Here is a 20,588-nt window from a genome sequence, read left to right on the forward strand (position 1 = left end):
CCATGAATAGTGTTTTAACAGTGGTTATTGACTGTGATATGTCATGCCCTAGCCTCGTGGACCAAAAATAATGGCATGGACTACAATAGAAAATCATAAAACCAAAACCATTATAAACTCTTGTGTGTCTGTGGTGTTATACTAGTCTACATACGATCCAAGACTTGGTATATCTCTCTTCTTTTTATAAATGATGAAGTTGCATTTTTGTTATCTTAAAATAAACATTTTCACACCGGATTTAGAAAGTAAAATTTATGTAACTATGCTAGATTTTAATACAAAAAATATTTATTCTTGCCATGCGAAGAATATGAATGTGCAAATACAGCAATAAATTTATAAGAGAGAGCTCGAAGGTAAAACTCATAACAAGGAAGATAGATACGCTTTTCTGTGGCCGGTGTTTGTGTGATATAAATTCATTAAGTTATTGACAGTGATAAGGGGATGCACGCATGTAAAATGACCGGCGTAATTATGTTTTTTTTTGTTGCTATAGCAGGGCTTAATAACATGTTTATTTTTACAAATGGTGGAAAAGGAATTATTAGGCAGTATGTCTTGATGTTTTCTTTTCAAATATTTGAACTTTAGAATACACAGTATTTTGCTTGTTAACACGATATAACATAACCTAGCGCAAATGAATAATTTATCACAGTCTTTTAAGACTTAACAAGAAAGACCTTCAATTTAAAAATAAAAAAAATAAAAAAATACCCGTATATTTCATACCTTATATGAAATGTTAAAATAAAATAATAACTCGTTTTTAAAAAAAGTGTCCTACCGAAAATTCTCTAGACTTTGTAGCGAAACAAAATGAATATTATAACAACGCTGTTCTCTAGCACTGAAATATTAATGAAAAAAATCTAATAGGAAATGAAAAAAATGTCTTTGTTTGCTACTTTTACAAGGTCTTCAATTTGGTGTGCACAGCATCAGTATGCTACTTACAAAGTAACTTGATACGTTTGTAATATGAAGGCAAAAGTTAATAATAGTCTAGGGAAGTAAATTTAAAAAAAAACGCTTTTACGCCTGCGGGATTATCAATGTTTTTCGTAATGATTCTCGATGATATCACCATAACGCGATTACGTACAATGATAATAAGCGCCGAAATTGGGCCCCTTGGTTTGCTTAGGTAAAAAAAAAAATGAAGTTAATAAACAATATTAAATTCATTCGTAAGTAAGTACCAAAGTATTTTTGTACTAGGCTGAATCTATAAATTGCTATAAAACTCCATAGATTTGAGCTAATGCACAATCAAATGAATCTATGACATTATTCAAATTGTGACAGCCGAACGTCGCGAGTGTTGTTTTTCTTTATAATTTTGGAGGGAATTGAATGTTATATCTTCAAATGCCGTTAGTTTTATTTCACATTTAAGTATTTTATGCATTCATTTTACAATTTTTGTTGTGAATCATGCGTTAAAAACCTCAATTTAATGTGTTTGAATGGATGATTCATTTGACAGTTCGTATCCTTATAAATTTGAGTTTTTTTTCTTATGAAGTTTATCGCTTTCTCTAAGATTTATTGTAATTTACAATCTTCCGATCGATCATGAATTTGTTTTGAAACCAAAGCTGTTTGTTGAAAATGTAAGGAATTTGAAATTTATGAATTAATATCTGACTTGGGATTTAATTTAACCTAATACGCCGAATCACAAATCGGTTTAATGTTTTAGTAAAAATCATAATGTATTTACATGCGGAATCATCTCGTATTATAGAAATCAAGGTCAGTGATGCGATGTTCCTTTGTTTTGGAAGCAAATGGCACTCCTAAAAATAAATGTCAGCCAAGCGGAACTAAGTATTTTGTATCTTATTTGTATAATCCAGTGTTATAGTAAATTACTGAATATTTCTTAAATTATGTGTGTTTTGAGACTTTAATCAAATATGCAGTTACTAATAATTAGTGTGTGAAGCAGAACCAGAATATAAAACCAGTAAAAAATCATTGATACACTAGGTACAGCACTAAGCACCAGTCTCGTGTTCCATTTAACGTAGGTTCCGGAAATTAACTTGTAGTCGATAAATGTGAAGGAGCGTACGATGGCAAGACATACAGCTTTGAATTCACAGTAAACTGACATGGACAGTTAGTCTTTTTCACGGCAATGTTCATGTGACAATAATCACTTTTTCAGAACATAATTTCAAATTATCGTTTCATGAAGCATCATCTATAATTATACCTCAGTGTCAAAAATGCGACGATTGTCTGTTCAAGGAAGTAGTTTTAAAAAAATATATTTATGTTAGTTTTTTCCGTGCTTTAATGTAAAAATATATTTTAAATTAATTCAAAACCTATTTTTGAAATACATGAACTCAGTGTCCCACAAGTTACATATTGAGTATGTTTTTTAAAATTGAAATATCTATCCAAGTAGACCCCGAGATACTTTATTTCGTCCACATAATTTATATTCAAATTATCAATATTGATTTTGTCACCCTGGGGTATTATTTTTTTCCCAATACGTGGCACTAACGAGTTGGACTAGTCAGAAGTCTTGCCGGTGGAATGCAACTGGGCGTTTGCAGCATTTTATAGAATCACACCCTCCAGCGAGATGTGACTCACTGCTACCCCTACTGACAGCTCTAACCCCAGTCGAATATTATTATTAGTATTTATAAAATATGAATTATTTTTATTTACTATTTAAACAAAGATCATTTGATGCCAGTTATGAAGCATTCCTTTTTCGAAAATTTGTATCCTTTTTTTGTTGTTTTCCTTAAAACCTGATGATCATGTTTTGGATCAATGATTATGTTTTTATTACGTAAGTGGTTAGTAGACAGAACGTTCCTATATTGATTTATTATTTATTTAAAACATTTTTTTATCTCTCATTGAATACATTTTTGTTATTTTCTTAGGTTAACCTTTTCTTTTATTTCTTTCTTGTTTTATTAACATTTTTTAGATCTCAATGAATTTTAATAGGTACTTTTAATTTTCTTACTATTTTTATTTTTTCTGTAGATATGAATTGAAATTTTTGATTTACTTTGTTTTAATTTTTATCTTGTTTTGATCACATTTATGAACACACACTTTTTATATATGTGTTTAATTTTTTTCTTTTATTTAAAATATATTCAAGTAAATTGCTATTCTTTAATTTTAATTGTATTATTTTACTCTATTTTCTTACTTTATTTTTTTAAAAATTTCTTTAAACTATTTTTATCTGTTCATTATTTTATTTTATGTTTATTATTTTATACATATACAGTATTATGTCTGTACTCTTTTATTTGATTAATTATTAAAACTAATGTCTAATGTCGATGACAAACTATTATTGAATATTAACATATTACAACAGAGATGAAGAACATTTAAGAAAAGTTAATATAGAAGTCTAGGCATCTACAGGGCTTATGACCTGTCAATGGCTGGTTTAAGTGGCCACTGTACACACTGTGTAACATTCACCATTCTGCCTATATTTGAACATCTGTATTCCTTCAATTCTTTCACCTGTTGATGTTTGTGAAGTTAAAGAGCTGAAACCTTTATTTATGCGGGTGAGATTCATCTAATTGAATTATTTCACATACATACTAGGCAACGCCTGAAAATGTTATTTTTTCAATTTCTATACTTCTTCATGGACCAGGTAATTTATCAACAATATTTTGAGTTTGTCCAAATTTTTGTAGACAAGGACTGGATTCAACTCCCTGGCATGAAGAAGTATAGAAATTGAAAAAATAACATTTTCAGGCGTTGCCTAGTATGTAGGTGAAATAATTCAATTAGATGAATCTCACCCGCATAAATAAAGGTTTCAGCTCTTTAACTTCACAAACATCAACAGGTGAAAGAATTGAAGGAATATAGATGTTCAAATATAGGCAGAATGGTGAATGTTACACAGTGTGTACAGTGGCCACTTAAACCAGCCATTGACAGGTCGTAAGCCCTGTAGATGCCTAGACTTCTATATTAACTTTTCTTAAATGTTCTTCATCTCTGTTGTAATATGTTAATATAAACAGCTCCCCAGGGAGTTGAATCCAGTCCTTGTCTACAAAAATTTGGACAAACTCAAAATATTATTATTGAATAGTTTATTGGGACAAAATATATTTTAATACTTTGTTTTCTTTATAAAGTATTGATATTGTAATAATGTGTATATTTTATTGAATAAAGACTGAAAAAAAAAAAAAACGAATACTGATATTCTATTTGTGTTTTTTAGCTAATATGAGTGGCAGCAGTAGTGATTCTGTGACTGAAATATCCAACTGCCTCAGGAAGCTATGTATTCAGCTGAGCCCATCAAAAGGTATCATAAAATCTCATACAACCTTTGCCCCAACAAAACCAATAACTCACTACAGAAATTTATAAAAAGTCCCGCTGAATTGTAAGCATACAACTCATTAGCAGGTTCCCATATCTTCCATGTGCGGGAAAAGGGGCTTAAGTAAAAAAAGTCAATGTTTTGTCTGTTAAGATGTGGCCGAGGCGGCATTCCGCATGTCTGTGGCGAGCATATCGGCCGCAGGGGCTGGCGGGGGCCCGGCTGCGGGGGGCAGTGAGGACCAGCTCTGCAGGAGGATCCGGGAGCGGCTGCTGCAGACTCACTCGCAACGCCAGGCTGACTCCTTCTCACACTACTACGGCCTGCTGACGACACAGGTTTATCTCGAGACTTATGCTTTACTTGTTCCAATAAATGTTGTAAAATCTTATTATTTTTACCAATTCATATGGTGTCTTCTTCGTCTTTCTTTGCCGTTCCTCCCGGGGGTTGGCGACCATCATTCTTAACTCGTCACGATCCTGGGCTAGTCTCATCACCGCTGCTGCATCTGACATCGAATCACTGTCTAATATTTCTGAGCCATGACGCTCTTTTTCCTTCCACAGTAAGTTGCAATATATGTGACCAAAATATAAGGCTTTTCTACTTTTGATAGTGGTCGCTAAATCCCTTTCTTTATTTATGATGCTTAAAACCGCTTAATTGGAGACACGATCAGTCCATGAGATTCGCAACATACTTCTCCTAAGCCATAGACATAAAGACAACTTGAACAAATACGATCTAATACCACTTTTGGACAAAGGGATTTTGAGTATTACTCAATTAAAATCTATAACCTACTTCCACTTTCCATTATTTATTCATATTTTTTCTATCATAAACTATAATTAATAATAAAAATAATGTGACCTCACTGGGGTAACCCGTGCCGAGGACACTTAACAATATACTTTTTTTTTAAAAATATTTTTACATTTGAGATAAACATAGAATATTAAATTTGTTACAACAGAGAAGGAAAACATTTTTGAGAAGGGAATATGGGAGTCTAGGCATTTACAGGGCTTATGACCTGTCATTGGCTGGTCTGCAAGCAAATGCTTGTCAAATGTCCAAATGGACATACTCAAAACATTGTTGAAAGCTAACTTAATAAACAGAAATAATTAACAAAATGTTCAGACAGTTTTAAACACTACGTATTTATGTTAATATTAAATTAATGTACACCTACACGTGGTTTGAGTGGCCACTTATTAACATTCACCATTCTAGTGGGTGATTTGGTTCAGCCGGATGAATCTCACCCTCATGATAAAGGTTTCAGCTCCTTTACTTCACAAAAGTCAACAGATGGAAGAGTTAGGAAATGTGGATGTTTAAACATGGGCAGAATGGTGAACGTTACACAGTGTGTAAAGTGGCCACTTAAACCAGCCATTGACAGGTCATAAGCCCTGTAAATGCCTAGACTTCTGTATTCCCTTCTCCAAAATGTTCTCACTCTCTGTTGTAATAAATTTAAATAATAAATATGCTTAAGTTATCGCAGTCATAAATCAATGCGTCATCAATCAATCTCTAAGTTAACGCTCGTGTCGGTTTGTTTTTTGTTTTCCTCGTAATTAAATTTAAAGATGAATAACTCCCTAGGGAGGAAATCCAGCCAGTCTGCAAGCATTTGAACATACTCAAACATTGTTGGAGGGCACATTATTTTTATTGTTAACCATTGTTTATATCGGATAAAAAATAGTTCAAAGGCCTCAATTTTGTTCATCGTTGACTTTGAGTGTCCAACCCTCCACTCCATTCTGCAACGCTGGCAATCAGAGTGTCAGCCATGGGTACCCAACCTAACCGTCGAGTTTTATTCCCAGTGTCACCACAGCATGAACAAGCGCTGTGCTATCCTCCAACTCTTCTGGGCCCTGTCGTGCTCCCCCCCGCCGCCCGTCCCCGCCGCCCCCGCGCCGTGGACGGCGGCGCCGCCGCTGCCCGCCCTCCCCCCCCTCCCCGCGGCCGCCGCGCGCCCCGCCGCGGCCGCCCCGCCCGGCGGCGAGCGCGCGGCGGTGCAGGGGGCGCTGTACGCGGCGGTGGGCGCCGGCGGGCCGGGCGGGCCGGACGCGGGGCGCGCGGGCGGCGCGGCGCTGCTGGCCGCCCGCGTGGCCGAGCTCGGCTTCCTGCACCATAACATCACCCGGTACATGGACCCGTCCTCCGGCTGCATGCCCATCGGTGAGTATTCAACGGTCCCGATCCTAATGCGAGTCTATCCGTGTCCAGGCGGAAGAAGAATGCAGTTCCGTGAGTGAAGTAGAACCAAAAATAAATAAAAAAAAACTTCCTTTCACGGATTTAGTGCTCATTTAAATAGTTGTAAACTTAAACCAGATAAGTCCAGATCTTCAGAACTGTATGGAAGACATAGAATGTATGGGTATTGGAGCAAATATTGACAATTTTTCAGTAAGCTGCTTGTTGTATGCTGATGATGCAGTTCTGTTAGCAAGCAGCAACGAGGATTTGCAAAAAATAGTCTCTAGAATATATGATGTATGCCTGGAGAGCGAATTGCCGATGAACAAACCTAAGTCAAAAGTGATGGTATATGAAAGGGGAAGTGAGGTTACTGACTGCATAATAAATGTAAACAACGAATGTCTCGAACATGTAGAAGAATTTGTGTATGTATTTATTTATTTATTAACGGACATTGTCCATGTATACAATTTATAGGGTTTAAATATTACAGTAAAAGAATAGTTTAAAACATTAAAAAAAGTAGCATTGACAAACATAAGAGACATTAAGACAAGATCTGGACTATTTATTTAGTGCTCGTTTAAATCGTTGTAAACTTAAGCCAAAAAAGTCCAGATCTTGTCTCGAGTTAACAATACGACAAAGACGGGTCATTGGAGAATTAAGGCCATAGTCTGTTCTATGCTGATCGATGAATAGTACTTCATTGTTTCTCAACCTATGAGTCGGAATATTGGATTTTACTTGTCCAGTAATGATGGAACATCGATTATTCCATTTAGTATGCCGAACATATATATGGAATCAGTATTAGTTCTATGTTTTTGTAGACTAGAAATATTGAACATTGACTCTATATCAGCATAAGAATAATTACCTCTCTCTAGTCCAAGCATGCACGCTACTTTTTGAAGCGAGCGATGTTGGACTGATTCAATGATTCAGTTACGTTGTTCATCTTTTTCTCTTCTTTTGTTAAAACTAAAATCCGACGACAATAGCATACTCGTGCTCACTCTTCAACGGCGTGGCGGCGACTGAGTGGCGCTGTGGTCGTGAAAAAAATTGAGCATACGCACTAGATATACCTACAGATGGTCATCTAAGCTCCGCCCCCAAAGCGTTATTTGTTTTTCCAATAAAAATTATAGTTCGATACTTTTTTAATAGACGTCAATACTAGTTCTACGTGTTTGTAGACTAGAAATATTTAACATTGACTCTAAATCAGCTTATGAATAGTTACCTCTCTCTAGTCCAAGCATCCACACTACTTTTCGAAGCTTGTGATGTTGGACTGATTCAATGTGATTTATGCAATTGACATAGAATGGAGACCAGACCAAGGAGGCATATTCTAGAAAAAGGCGAACAGTTGAGCAATAAATACTTTTGAAAATACAATAAATTTTTCTAATTCCGTCCGATATTTTTATTTATTTATTCATATTTTTCGCTTACAAACTATAATTAATAATAAAAATAATGTGACCTCACTGGGGTTTCCCGTGCCGAGGACACTTAATATTTTGGTTTTTAGAAATTACATTTGAGAATAAACAAAGAAGATTAACTTAAAAAACAAACATAATTATCAAATATTCAGACAGTTTTAAAAACAAGGTATTTATGTACATCTATATTATTTATATTACAAAACACACAATGAAAACAACAAAAACCTAACATAAGCTGTACAGTTGTGGAGCAGTCGATTCAGTATTGGTATGGGCGAATGAGACAATCCATTTTACTTCTACCTAGCTCCACTATCCATTTTTTAAAGCCTTTTTTAACATTTTCTCATTACTTATGATATGAACTGCACTATCGACTTGTATAATATTAATTTATATCTCCTTATTCATATTATGCTTCTTGTAGGTTTGGTTGGAGAAGGGCTCGTATCAGCCTTCCGAAACGAGCTTACGGAGTACTATCGATCAGCCGCAATTCTTCAATCACAGGTTTCTTTGTTATTCTATTTTTTTTTTCTTATTACCAAAGCAGGTGGGAAAGAGACGATATTGAAGGGAGTTATGAAAAAAACACCACAACACCCTGGCCAATTGAGACAAAAAAAAAGTTTTTTTTTCTTGCAATTAGCAGAAATTGAACCTGCAACTCTAGTTTCACAATTGACCAATTGAACATAGTTATGCAGAAAGCAGCCAGCCATAGGAAAGTGAAACTAAGACAATAGCACTTTTATGAAAAGTGTGAATAATCAAATCTACACAACAGTTGGAATTTTTTTTTTTACTTTGAAAAATGATAAATAATGCACACATTAATTTTTATGATTTATATTTTTTTTAAATATTTGACCAGTTTGATGATTTTTAAAGTCTGGCTGATGTGCATCAAGTATTTCTGTCTTGTAAGGATGGGAAGCGTAATGTGAGATGGATACGATCTTTAATTAAATCTTTAAATCTTTCCATTATTAAAATCGATAACGAAATTAAAATCTTCCGATTCATAATAAGAGAAAAACAATAAATAACCTTATAAACAATATTTCCTTAAGTCCACTCCTGTCTAGTTTTAAAGTTCGTATCCATCTCACAATACGCTTCCCATCCTTACAAGGCAAAAACACTTGATTTATTAGCTCCATACACAGCATAATATTATGTAAACATTGATGAAGTAAAATAGAATACAATTCATTAGTTGTACCTTGATAAAGAAGCTTGTATAGCTTTGAAACCGCTCGGTAGAAAGAATATAAAATAAGTGGTTAAAACAAAGTTGTTTTATTTATTTTAGCTTAATAGCTGTGACGGGGGCACCGGGGGGGCCCTGACCTTGCGCAGGCTCTGCGTGTGGGCCTTGGAGCCCATCCAGAGGCTCAAGTGGCTCGCTATAATAGGCCACGCGGGGCAACATAAAAAAGGTCAGTTATGTACAGTTTGAATTCTGTCCCTGCTTTCGACAGTCGGTAAGTCACTGGATGAGTGCTGTTGGCAGTCAGTAAGTCACTGGAATAGTGCTTTCAACAGTCAGTATGTCACTGGACGAGTGCTTTTGGCAGTCAGTAAGTCACTGGAGTAGTGCTTTTGGCAGTCAGTAAGTCACTAGAATAGTGCTTTCAGCAGTCAGTATGTCACTGGACGAGTGCTTTTGGCAGTCAGTAAGTCACTGGAGTAGTGCTTTTGGCAGTCAGTCACAGTCGGCAGTAAGTCACTGGAATAGTGCTTTCGACAATCAGTATGTCACTGGGCGAGTGCTTTGACTCGATGGCTACAACATTTCCCTTTCCGCACCAAGTGGTGCATAGGGTACTTCATTGGTGCACCGTATTTCTAACTAATTAACACTATAGCAGCGTATTTCGATCATCAGTTACATGAAGGTAAGGTGATCAATATTACACTTTAAAAAATCTACCCGAGAGTAGCCATCGAGTCGAATACATTCGTTCAGGATTCTGGTTCTATTTCACACACAGAACTGTATTCTTCATCCGCCCAGACACAGACAACAAAAAAATGATATTTTTACTAGTGAAAGAAATCCTCTTGTTGACTTGGGTAATTTTATGTGAATAATCACTACGGAAACAAACAATTTCGTCTTCTGAACAATTAACATGGGCTTTTTAATACTCTTCTAGCATTAATCCCCAGTTTTAAATACAAAAATAAAACGTATTTATATGGGGCGATCCCAAAAATTAAGGTCTCCTATGTTTTTATATATACAAAAGTCATTTATTACTCTGTAACATTCACCCAATTTTAGATCTAAATAACTCTCTGGGAACGAAATCCAGCCTGTCTGCAAACATTAAGTTGAATTAACTAACGTTAGTTGGAAAATTGTTTTCAGGCGTTGCCTAGTAGGTGAATTGGTTCAGCCGGATGAATCTCAATCACATGATAAAGGTTTCAGCTCTTTTACTTCACAAGTAATAGAAATAACATTGACTCCATATTTATGTTTAATTTATTTATTGGCTTAATTGATGTACCATCGTTACTGGAGCAAGTGGCATTCAATGTTCCGATCCACCGGTTGCGAAATAATAATGTGCTGTTCCTCGATCAGCTCAGCACAAACTATGGCTTGCATGCACCAATGTCCCGATTGTGTCGTATTGTAAACTCGAGACAAGATCTGGACTTTTTTGGTATAAGTCTTTATAGATTTAAAAAATCACTAAGATAGATCAAATCTTGTCTTGAGGTAGTAATTTTTTTTGTCCTTGATTTAATTTTATTTAGTTGTATTTCATTTGTTTACTATCTGTTTTTATTTTAAGAAATTGTATTTACCATCCTTAGAATGGACTGCATACGTCCGTCAATTAAATAAATAAATAAAAGTCAACAGCTGAAAGAGTTGAGGAAATTAGGCGGAATGGTGAATGTTACACAGTGTGTAAAGTGGCCACTTAAACCAGCCAATGACTGTTCAGAGATCCTGTAAATACCTAGACTTCTGTATTCCCTTCTCAAACATGTTTTCCATCTCTGTTGCAACAATTTTAGATCTAAATAACTCCCCAGGGAGGAAATCCAGCCTGTCCGCAAACATTTGGACGCGCTCAAAACATTGTGGAAGGTAACGTTTCTTTAAACCTCTCTTACTGATTGCAGGCGGGGAACTGGTGACTTGCGTACACAGGTTCCTATGGCACGGAGATCCTCGCGTCACATCACTAGTCCACCAGTTGCTCTCCACAGTGTGCTACCCGCTGTATGTGATGCTCTGTCGGTGGCTACTGGATGGTAAACACTTTTTTACAATCTACCTTCTTTAACCCTCCCTCCCCGGTGCGCGGTGATGTGTAGCCGGTACACATTGCGTCTAATAACTATAATATCTTTATAAATATAATAAATGTTGGGTTTAGATTTTCAGTATTCCTCCATTACACATTTACGTATCGACTTAAATAATTAAATAATAAGTACTTATTAGGCACAAAAAGGCATTTTTTTATACCGGTGTCACTTAATACATTTATTATAAATATCCCCTGAGTAATTACTCGAGATGTAATCGACATTTTATATTTAGGAGGCCCAATTACAGCACAGAACACCCAGGCTTGAGAAAATCACATTTAATTTTTGTGTTCTCACCGGGAATCGAACCCGGAACCTTCCGTTTGTGAGTCAAGCGTCTTGACCACTACACCACGGAGGCCGCATTTTATCGGAAATCGGGGATAAATTACAAATATCATTAAAAATATACTCTCAGTCAGTCACGTAGTCCAGTACTATATAGCTACTAGTAGCTCTCGGGATGTTGGCGCGGGTTAGATTTGAAATATTATCATCTTTAAATTAATTTATGGTTAATCAAAGCCATGCGCCACGCTCCCCTCACTTCTCCGCTGCAGAAGTTAGCAACCATTTGTTTTTTATGTAATATTGTGGTTTCGGATGTGACAGGGTTTAAAGAACGCCCTGTCTGGCTTTTTGAATGAGTGATTCTTATTCTGTTTTCAAATGTTTTTACAAGCCCCGGCTTACTTTCGATTGTTTCTTGTTGGTCTGATAAAACAGGTAAGAACATTGTGTTGTTAAATTTAATGTAATAATAGTTTTGTAACTATTACAGGAGAAATCGATGATCCCCACAGTGAGTTCTTCATTGAAGGTAGGACCAGCGTATCCATTGAGAGGCTCTGGCATGACAAGTACAGAGTGAGGTAAATACATATGCCAATAGATTAGTAAATATGTCATAGTCCTTAAAATATGGCTTGATTAAAATGACAGCTGCCAAACTAATGTTAATAGTGATGGGAAATTACTGATCACTGATCATTAGAGTGGGCCGATGATGTATGAAGTTTTTTATTTTATTAGACATGAAAGTTAAAGGGGTCTAAAAAGTTGCATTTTGGATCACATTGAACGTGAAAATTATTTAAAAAAATATTCCATACTACTTTTGGCCCTCAACCGAGGTTTGAAGTTTATCACTGTCCGAACATTTTGTTGATTATCTATATTGATAAAATTATTCTTTTGTTTGTAAAGATATAATTTAATCACATTACAAATTCAAACTGAATATGAATACCGAAATGCAAAAAGTTTACACTCCGCATCATAAGTATCATCTCTTTATGAGGAAAGTTCAGCGTGTGTAAGAGTTAATGGGGGATTCACATCTTGGTTTGCGATCTCAAAAGGCGTGAAACAGGGATGTGTAATGTCACCGTGGTGGTTTAATCTATACATGGACAACTGTATGGAAGACACAGAATGAATATTGATAATTTTTCAGTAAGCTGCTTGTTGTATGCTGATGATGCAGTTCTGTTAGCAAGCAGCAAGGAGGATTTGCAAAAAATTGTCTCAAGAACGATGATGTATGCCCGGAGAGCGAATTGGCGATGAACGAAAGTAAGTCAAAAGTGATGGTATTTGAAAGGGAAAGTGAGGTTACTGACTGCATAATAAATGTAAACAATGAATGTCTCGAACAAGTAGAAGAATTTGTGTATCTGGGAAGCATGTTTTCAAGAAAAGAAGAGTAGAAAAAGATGTTGAAAGGAGAGTGAATGCGGGCAACAAAATGGACGGGGTAAAACCTACGCAGCTATTTTTTCTTCAGTCAGTTCTGCTGATTGGTCAGTTGGCTTCTCGTAAACCGGAAATCTGTCACAACACTCTATCATTGGTTGATTCGGAAAAACTAATGACGTCATTCAAAGTAGTTTGTTATTATTAAAATCTTTTTTTTAATACATTTTCAAGAAACCTCTCCGTACAATTCAATGCTCTGATTTTTACCACAAATAAGAAAACATTTTTTATATCTAATTTCTCATTGCCCTGAACTTCTCCATTGGTGTACTATTTCTAAGATGTCCTCATTCCTGTTTGTGGCTTTTGTCAAATCGGTCACTTTTTGGTCAGGGAATCCATGAGGCCGGCGTTCATCAGCTCCGAGCAAGCTCAGCACCTCCTGGCTGCGGGAAAGTCTGTCACCTTCCTGAGGGAGGTGTGCGGAGAACGCGGACCGCTGGCGGAGCGAGACCACCTGAAGAAAGTTCTGGATAATAGTAGCGGTAAGTGTATACATTATCTACCTATTTATTAGAGCACACGGCGTACAAGTTTCCATAATTTAATCAGTGTCATTTGAGATCTCTATTTGTTTATTTTTTTTACAGCTACTATAGATAAATCTCACAAATTTGCAGCTCTTTTTACTTTATCTAGTTTTTTACTTTTGAAGAAAAAATTTTTATATATTTTTTTAAAAAACACATACATAATATCGTTGCCATTCAGGCAAAAGTCACTAATCCAAAAAACACCATTTTGAGAAGTAGTTTGAAAGTTTTGAGACCAAGGAAAAATCAGATTTTTGAAAGTATTATGTATACATAATGTGACCATTTATTTTTGTGCTCAAAACGGGACATCTACAAATTTTTACGTAATCTTATGTGTATTCAAGAAAACGCGTATTTTTTCATAGTTTTTATTTATTAATAAAAAGAGCACGAATGTTGATGAAGAAAACAAAAGAACAAGAATGAATAATAAAAACATAAACAAATTATGTAGTTTTATATTTTTAAGATAAACATTTTAATAAAAGATTTTTGAGGAGATTCGAGAGGTTTTAATATTGATTTATAAGTGCCTCCCCATCCTATTATGCCATCAATTATAATTTAGTTTTATAATTAAGTTACATCTGACGCTATTTTTATGTATAAAACTTTGAATAACATGATAGATTGCCCTAAGATTCTATCACTTTTTAATTTTAGAGTCCCAGTAACGCAGACCAGAAACCAATCTCTTTTTAAAATTTCTAAATGTTCCACTAAATCTTTTCAAAATTCATTTGTAAATAGAACCTGCAATATGTGTAATCAGAAATTAAATTGTATTGATATTAATAACGCATCTTTAACTTCCTTTAAAAGTGAAATTTCCAAAAATAATTCAAGTTATGATTTTGCGCCTTGAACCCGCAGCCTATATTGTGCAGGTTATGTGCAGTTCTGTATGTAGGCACGTAATAAATGCACACTGTATGGTCAACTATAGTTGTATTATATGTTATAATGTGCGACCAATATTCAAAAGTAGATATATTTTGAATAATATGTATTACATTTACATTTCTAGTAATATTATAAGTTTTGTATGATTAGTTATTTTATGGTATGTATAATTTTTATGTGACAACATTTACAATAACAATATTATGCGGAAGCCTCTAATTGGACTTTATGATATGTATTTGTGGTATAGTTGATTCTTATAAATGTATAAATGTCTGTTGGCTTTCCAATGAAATAAAATAAAATATAATATAGTTGTTTGAGTTTAATTAGGGATAAGATGTTAAGTATCGACTTGAAGATATGGGAAAGTTTTCTAATTTTTTGTGTTATATATTCTGTGTTCTGTCCATTTGAAATATTTATCAATAATTATTCCCAAATATTTTATATGGTGTACCGATTCAAATGTACGTATTAAATTTTAGTTTGTAATGTATGTATTGTTTAAACTAAAATAAATAAATTGAATTGAATTGAATCATGGGCATCTATACAGTAATATATTAATTTGTTCTTGGCAAGTAAGTCCTTCGTGGTAAATGAGTCCTTTGTGAATTTTGTCCCTTAACCCAATCCCAGCGGGAACTATCTTTAGACAGTCTGAAAAATCGTGCCCCGTACGCGGCAACTGTCTTTAGACATTTTCGACTTTACAGGCTGATACTTTGATAAGCGTACGACAGATGGCCAAAAAGTTTGTATCTAAATATTCCCTGAACATTTGTTGATGAGTGACATCTCTGAATAACTTCTAGGATTATATTTGTTTATATTATAAAAGATTTTAATCAGAGCGGGCGAGAAAATGACCCAACAGTTTTAAAATTCCCGCTCGGCAATGACCTCGAGCCGTATCTCGAGTGTCGTATTTTGCTATCTCTATAGAACTGTGCGTTGATCGCGCTATTGAATACCTTGTGTTACTGTTGTACTGAAAACATGTAAGAATTATATTTGTAATAATAACGACTTTAAATAAAAACTACTATATTCATTACATTAAAAACCTCATTTTGTATTTTGTGTTTTGTTTTTCTAAAAATATACATTATTTAAAAAGTAATAATAAATAAAAATAATCATAATATCTCAATATGTTAAACTGACGAAAATGATGAGCAGATTTGTAAAGGACAGATTTTAAAGTAAGCTAGAATAGTCTTTCATTTTGAAAACGATATTCGAAATATTGTTGTTTTTATATATGCCACGGAAAACTCTGATATTAACCGACGATAAATTCACTTTTATTATTTTATATGTAGAATCCTAAAATCATAATTATAATTATTTTTATTTCAACAATAAAAACAACATAAATATGAGTTTCGCTCCTCGCCCATCTTGAAATTTGAACCGATGCGATGTTAAAAAAATAAATAAATCAATATTAGGACATAATATTAAATGAATTTTTAACAAACGATATTTTTATTTGTTGAGTTATATTATAAGCAAATGCGTTCAATATGTATAACACTAATAATTACTGTGCTTAAGTATCTCCGCGCTGTGTTCCATCAACACGTTCACAAGCATGACTGAGTACCTGTAGTATACTGCTAGCTCTCTGTTTACAAATCGGTTTTATTTGAATGATTATTGTTGTAATTTCTTTGTGTACACATAAAAACTTATTTGATTATTGAAGTTCAAGTATTTGGGAAGATAACTAAACTAAAAATTATACGGATAAATGCCTTTGTCTCTTATAACTAGACGATTCAAAAATCTCATCCGTGATATTTAGCGCTTGAAAATATGCCGCCGCGTACGGGCGTCGACAAACGTAATCTTTGCTTAGCGGTGAAAGAGTAAAAACACATAACTTTACACTTTGAATGGAATATTGAACTCAAAACTGTATTTTTTAGGGTTAGTGACTTTTGCTTGAACGGCGACGATATGTATGTCTACAATTAGTCCCCTATTACCTACCATGAGCCTAGCAGAAAACGGCCAGCTATCGCCGGCCATCAAAAAATAAAAATATTATAATTATTGTATCTTTGCGTAGTTGGCGAAAAAATATACAAAATCTTTGATTTTTGTGATTGTTCGAATCTATGTATTTCCAGTGGAGCTCCTGTTCTCTGACGGGCCTCAGCTGCAGGGGCTTATGGCCTCCGCGTACCTGGGCGTGTCGCGTCGTCTGCTGGACGCGATGCTCGGCCCGCACAAGCTGCTGGCACACCTGGCGGCCCTGCGCGCCTATCTGCTGCTGGCGCAGGGAGACTTCGTGCAGCTGTTGATGACGCTACTAGAGTAAGTCGGTGCGGCTCGCACGCCTACCTGTTTTGTTTTTAAAATATAAAAACAGTTTGATATTTGACGCGTGTGAATGTACTAAAAACTGGCTAATCTCGCTGAACACTGAAAGATGTTCCGTTCTTCGCATAGGCAAAAACAACCCTATGCATACTTATCTTTCGGGTGGTGTCCAACTCAAACCCGTAAAGCATTAAAAAAATCTCTACATAATCATGTCTATGGGAAGCTCACATCATGTCTATTGCCAAGAAAGCCAAGTCAATAATTTACTTGATTAAAATGGCATTCCAAAATATTACTCCAGAGATATTTATTAAAATATACAAGACCTTTATTGGAGTATGGATATCGGGCATGGAGTCCCTACTTTACTAAAGACATTGAGCTACTGGAAAAAGTCCAAAGATGTGCTACAAAAATCCCCAAATTACCTAAAAGGATACCTTACCATGGTAGATTAGTGTCACGTCACATATCAGCCCGCCAATTGCGTTTGTTTCTTTAAATTTATGTGAAATTTCTTTGAATTTATGTGAATTTGAAATAAAAAAAAGTTTGGAAAAACTTCACGTAAATTTAAAGTTAGAATCAAAGAACATATAAGAGTAATAATATTTTTTTCTTATATCCGAAAACCATGATTTTAATCATGACACAAGTGTAGAAATTTTGCATGTCAATAAAAATGGTTTTCGTTTAGACAATTTAGAACGATTAGAAATTAGTAAAGCCAGTAATCAAAAACTTCAAAAAATAAATAATCAATTAAATTTAACTTCGAGTCCTCTTTGGCCAGTGCTGCCCACTGGCAACCCCGCGAGGGATCTCTAGGCAGCGACACCTCCCCCGGAGCTTATCGTTCGTCGGCCGGGGCCTGCCTACGCCCGGCCACCCTGCTTGACATCAGCCCCTACAGTATACAGTTCTTGTGACTGGCGCTATTGCTATGGAAGACAGTGATCCGCCGCGTCTGTTACAAGCGTATTTTAAACTGCTGTAGAAAGTTTATCCGATGCACGTAATTTTTATAATTTGAATAATACCGTTATAGTCCTTGAAATGTAATATGATTAGAATGACAGTTGTCAGAAAAAGTGACGACATAACTTTGTAGTAACGTCTAAGGAGTGATTTATATTGACACACGAAAAATCATTTGTATTTGGTATGTTAATTTATTTTTTTAATACAATGCTTGACACATAAATCAACACAAATATATAAAGTCAGCTTTAAAACTAAAAATAACTAAAATAAACCTAATCATTAACTACGTTCTTACATCATTCTGCAAAAACGTTAGAGATGGGACAAATTGATCAATGTAAATTGATTGAATAAAAAAATTATTTGTTTGATTAATGTTCACGAAAAAGTATAAATGTCTTACTTTTTGGTGAATAATTGTATTCAACACACTATAATAGGCTTGTTTTTGCATTTTTATATCAATTTCCGGAAACAGAGTTTCATGTTTGCATGAAAAAACTGATAAAATCGATTTGATCGGTACATGATCATGATGAGTTTGACAGCTGTCATTTTAATCAGGCTAAATTTTAAGGACTATAATTACTTAAAAAATGCAAAATTACTTTATCGTTTGATGTTTATGAAATGGTATTTTTCAGGCCCGAACTGAACAAGCCGGCTAGTCAGCTGTACGTGCTGAACCTCACCTGTGTCCTGGAGTCGGCCATACGCGCTACCAATGCTCAGTATCACGATCCCGACACTCTAAACCGGCTCTACGTGAATCTCTTCCCACCATCTGCAGGTAAAATATTTATCTCGCTAATTCTTATATTTATTTATTTTTATTATACATTAACGTATACAAGGGGGGGGGGGGGCTGAGTTTTTTATAAATTTAATAATAACACCAATGACCAGTGTTGTAGTTATGGCACCAAGTTATGCAAACGTTTGCATGTCTATATCTTTATTTCTCATTTTTAATGACAATGCAATATTTGATAAATATGAGAAGCGGCTCATACGTCCTAGGGAAAGGGTGCGTTTTTTTATTTATTTATTTACAAAAAATCCCACAAAGGCATGGCCTGTTCGTGGGTATACAAGAAAATGTTAATGAATTTTTGCTCCTATAGTAAATAATGGACAGCTACAATATTTTTGTATAACATAAGAAGAAAAAATTAAATATTCTGTAAAAGATAATATGGTTTTTTTTAAAGTACTTAAAAAAGGAAAAAAAAATATTAAAAAAAAACACAAAAATATTCCTTATTTTTAAAGGGCAACAAAATAAATCATAAAAAAAGAGTTCATATCTTTAGTTTGAATCCAGGATAGTGCATGTTTTTTAAAAGAAGGAAAATTTTGAAAGTTTGGAATCAATGAAATATTATCAGTAAAAAAATAACTAAAAATTTTTGGGCCTATAAAATATGCATGTCTCTGTTCGAGCCTCGTTTAATTACTCATGTTGTTAAGATGTCTTTAAGGCTGTAGTCTGGTAAAATGCACGCAACATGAGGAAATCATATGATTTTGCCATTTTAAAACAATTGTTAGATAAAGTTAAATATTTGATTACAATATTTGAGTTTGTCCAAATGTTCATAGACAAAAGACTGGATTTCACCCCCTCGGGGGTCATTAAGATTAACAAATTACAACAGGGATGGAGAATACCTTAAATAGGGGAATATGGAAGTCAAGGCATTTACAGGGCTTATGACCTGTCATTGGCTGGTTTAAGTGGCCACTATACACTGTGTAACATTCACCATTTTGCCTATGTTTGAACATCCATATTTCTTCAATTCTTCCATCTGTTGATTTTAGTGAAGTCAAAGAGCTGAAACCTTTATTGTTGCGAAGAGATTCATCTGACTGAATTATTTCACATACTAAGCAACGCCTGAAAACAATTTTTCAATTTTTAAACTTCTTCTTGGACCAGTTGGTTTCATTACAATATTTCAGTTTGTCCGAATGTTCATAGACAGTTCACGTTCAGACTTCCATATTCCCTTATTTGAGGTATTCTCCATCCCTGTTGTAATTTGTTAAATATTTGAGATGAACCTTTTTTTATAGAATTGTATTTTTTTTTTAAAACGATGATAGTTCTGGTTGTAAATATTCAGTTTCTAACAATATCTTATTCAGGTTTTTATAACCTCGGTACTGGTAAGGGTAGGAATAAAGGTCATAAAAACGTAAATAAGATATGTGTTGTTATAAATTAAATATTACAACCAGAATTATCTTCTTTTAAAAAAAAGGAGAATTCAATTCTATAAAAAAAAGTTTCAACTAAAATATTTCAATTATTATATTTTTTTTAAAGTATTACCCAAGGCATAATTTACCTAGAAATAAAGGAAAATGTCACAAAAATGTATGTGATTTAAAATGCTTGTATTTCTTTTCAACAACAACAACAACAAACCATCACGCCGTTTCCCCGTAGGGGTTGGCAGAGAAGATAGAATGCCATAACACTCTATCTTGGCATACAGACCTCGCTTCCTCTACATTCATACATCTTCTCATGCACGCACGCCGATTATTCCTACTTTTGACTTGTCCATCTTCAAGTATTTGATGGACTTGATCGTGCCATGTCTATCCGGTCTTCCTCGTTTTCTGCATCCATCAACATTTGCATCGTAGATCCAAATTTCTTTTCAAAAA

General features: G+C 34.6%; 1 protein-coding gene across 1 annotated transcript; it reads left to right on the forward strand.

Annotated features, from left to right (window-relative positions):
- Positions 1-1,315: 1,315 nt before the first annotated feature.
- Positions 1,316-18,699, forward strand: LOC148271628 (gamma-tubulin complex component 3-like; the record flags this gene model as incomplete). The annotated part of the gene is made up of 11 exons (XM_088241137.1): positions 1,316-1,382; positions 4,259-4,345; positions 4,517-4,701; positions 6,211-6,568; positions 8,480-8,562; positions 9,368-9,494; positions 11,200-11,331; positions 12,173-12,263; positions 13,483-13,634; positions 16,730-16,916; positions 18,554-18,699. Coding segments are annotated over exons 2-11 (1,543 nt in total), but the record flags the coding sequence as incomplete, so codon positions are not given.
- Between the last annotated feature and the right edge of the window lie 1,889 nt (positions 18,700-20,588).

This window comes from Micrasema longulum, unplaced genomic scaffold (assembly GCF_059751315.1).
Source record: "Micrasema longulum isolate JH-2025_06_02 unplaced genomic scaffold, ASM5975131v1 h1tg002760l, whole genome shotgun sequence".
In the NCBI taxonomy this organism is placed as follows: domain Eukaryota; kingdom Metazoa; phylum Arthropoda; class Insecta; order Trichoptera; family Brachycentridae; genus Micrasema; species Micrasema longulum.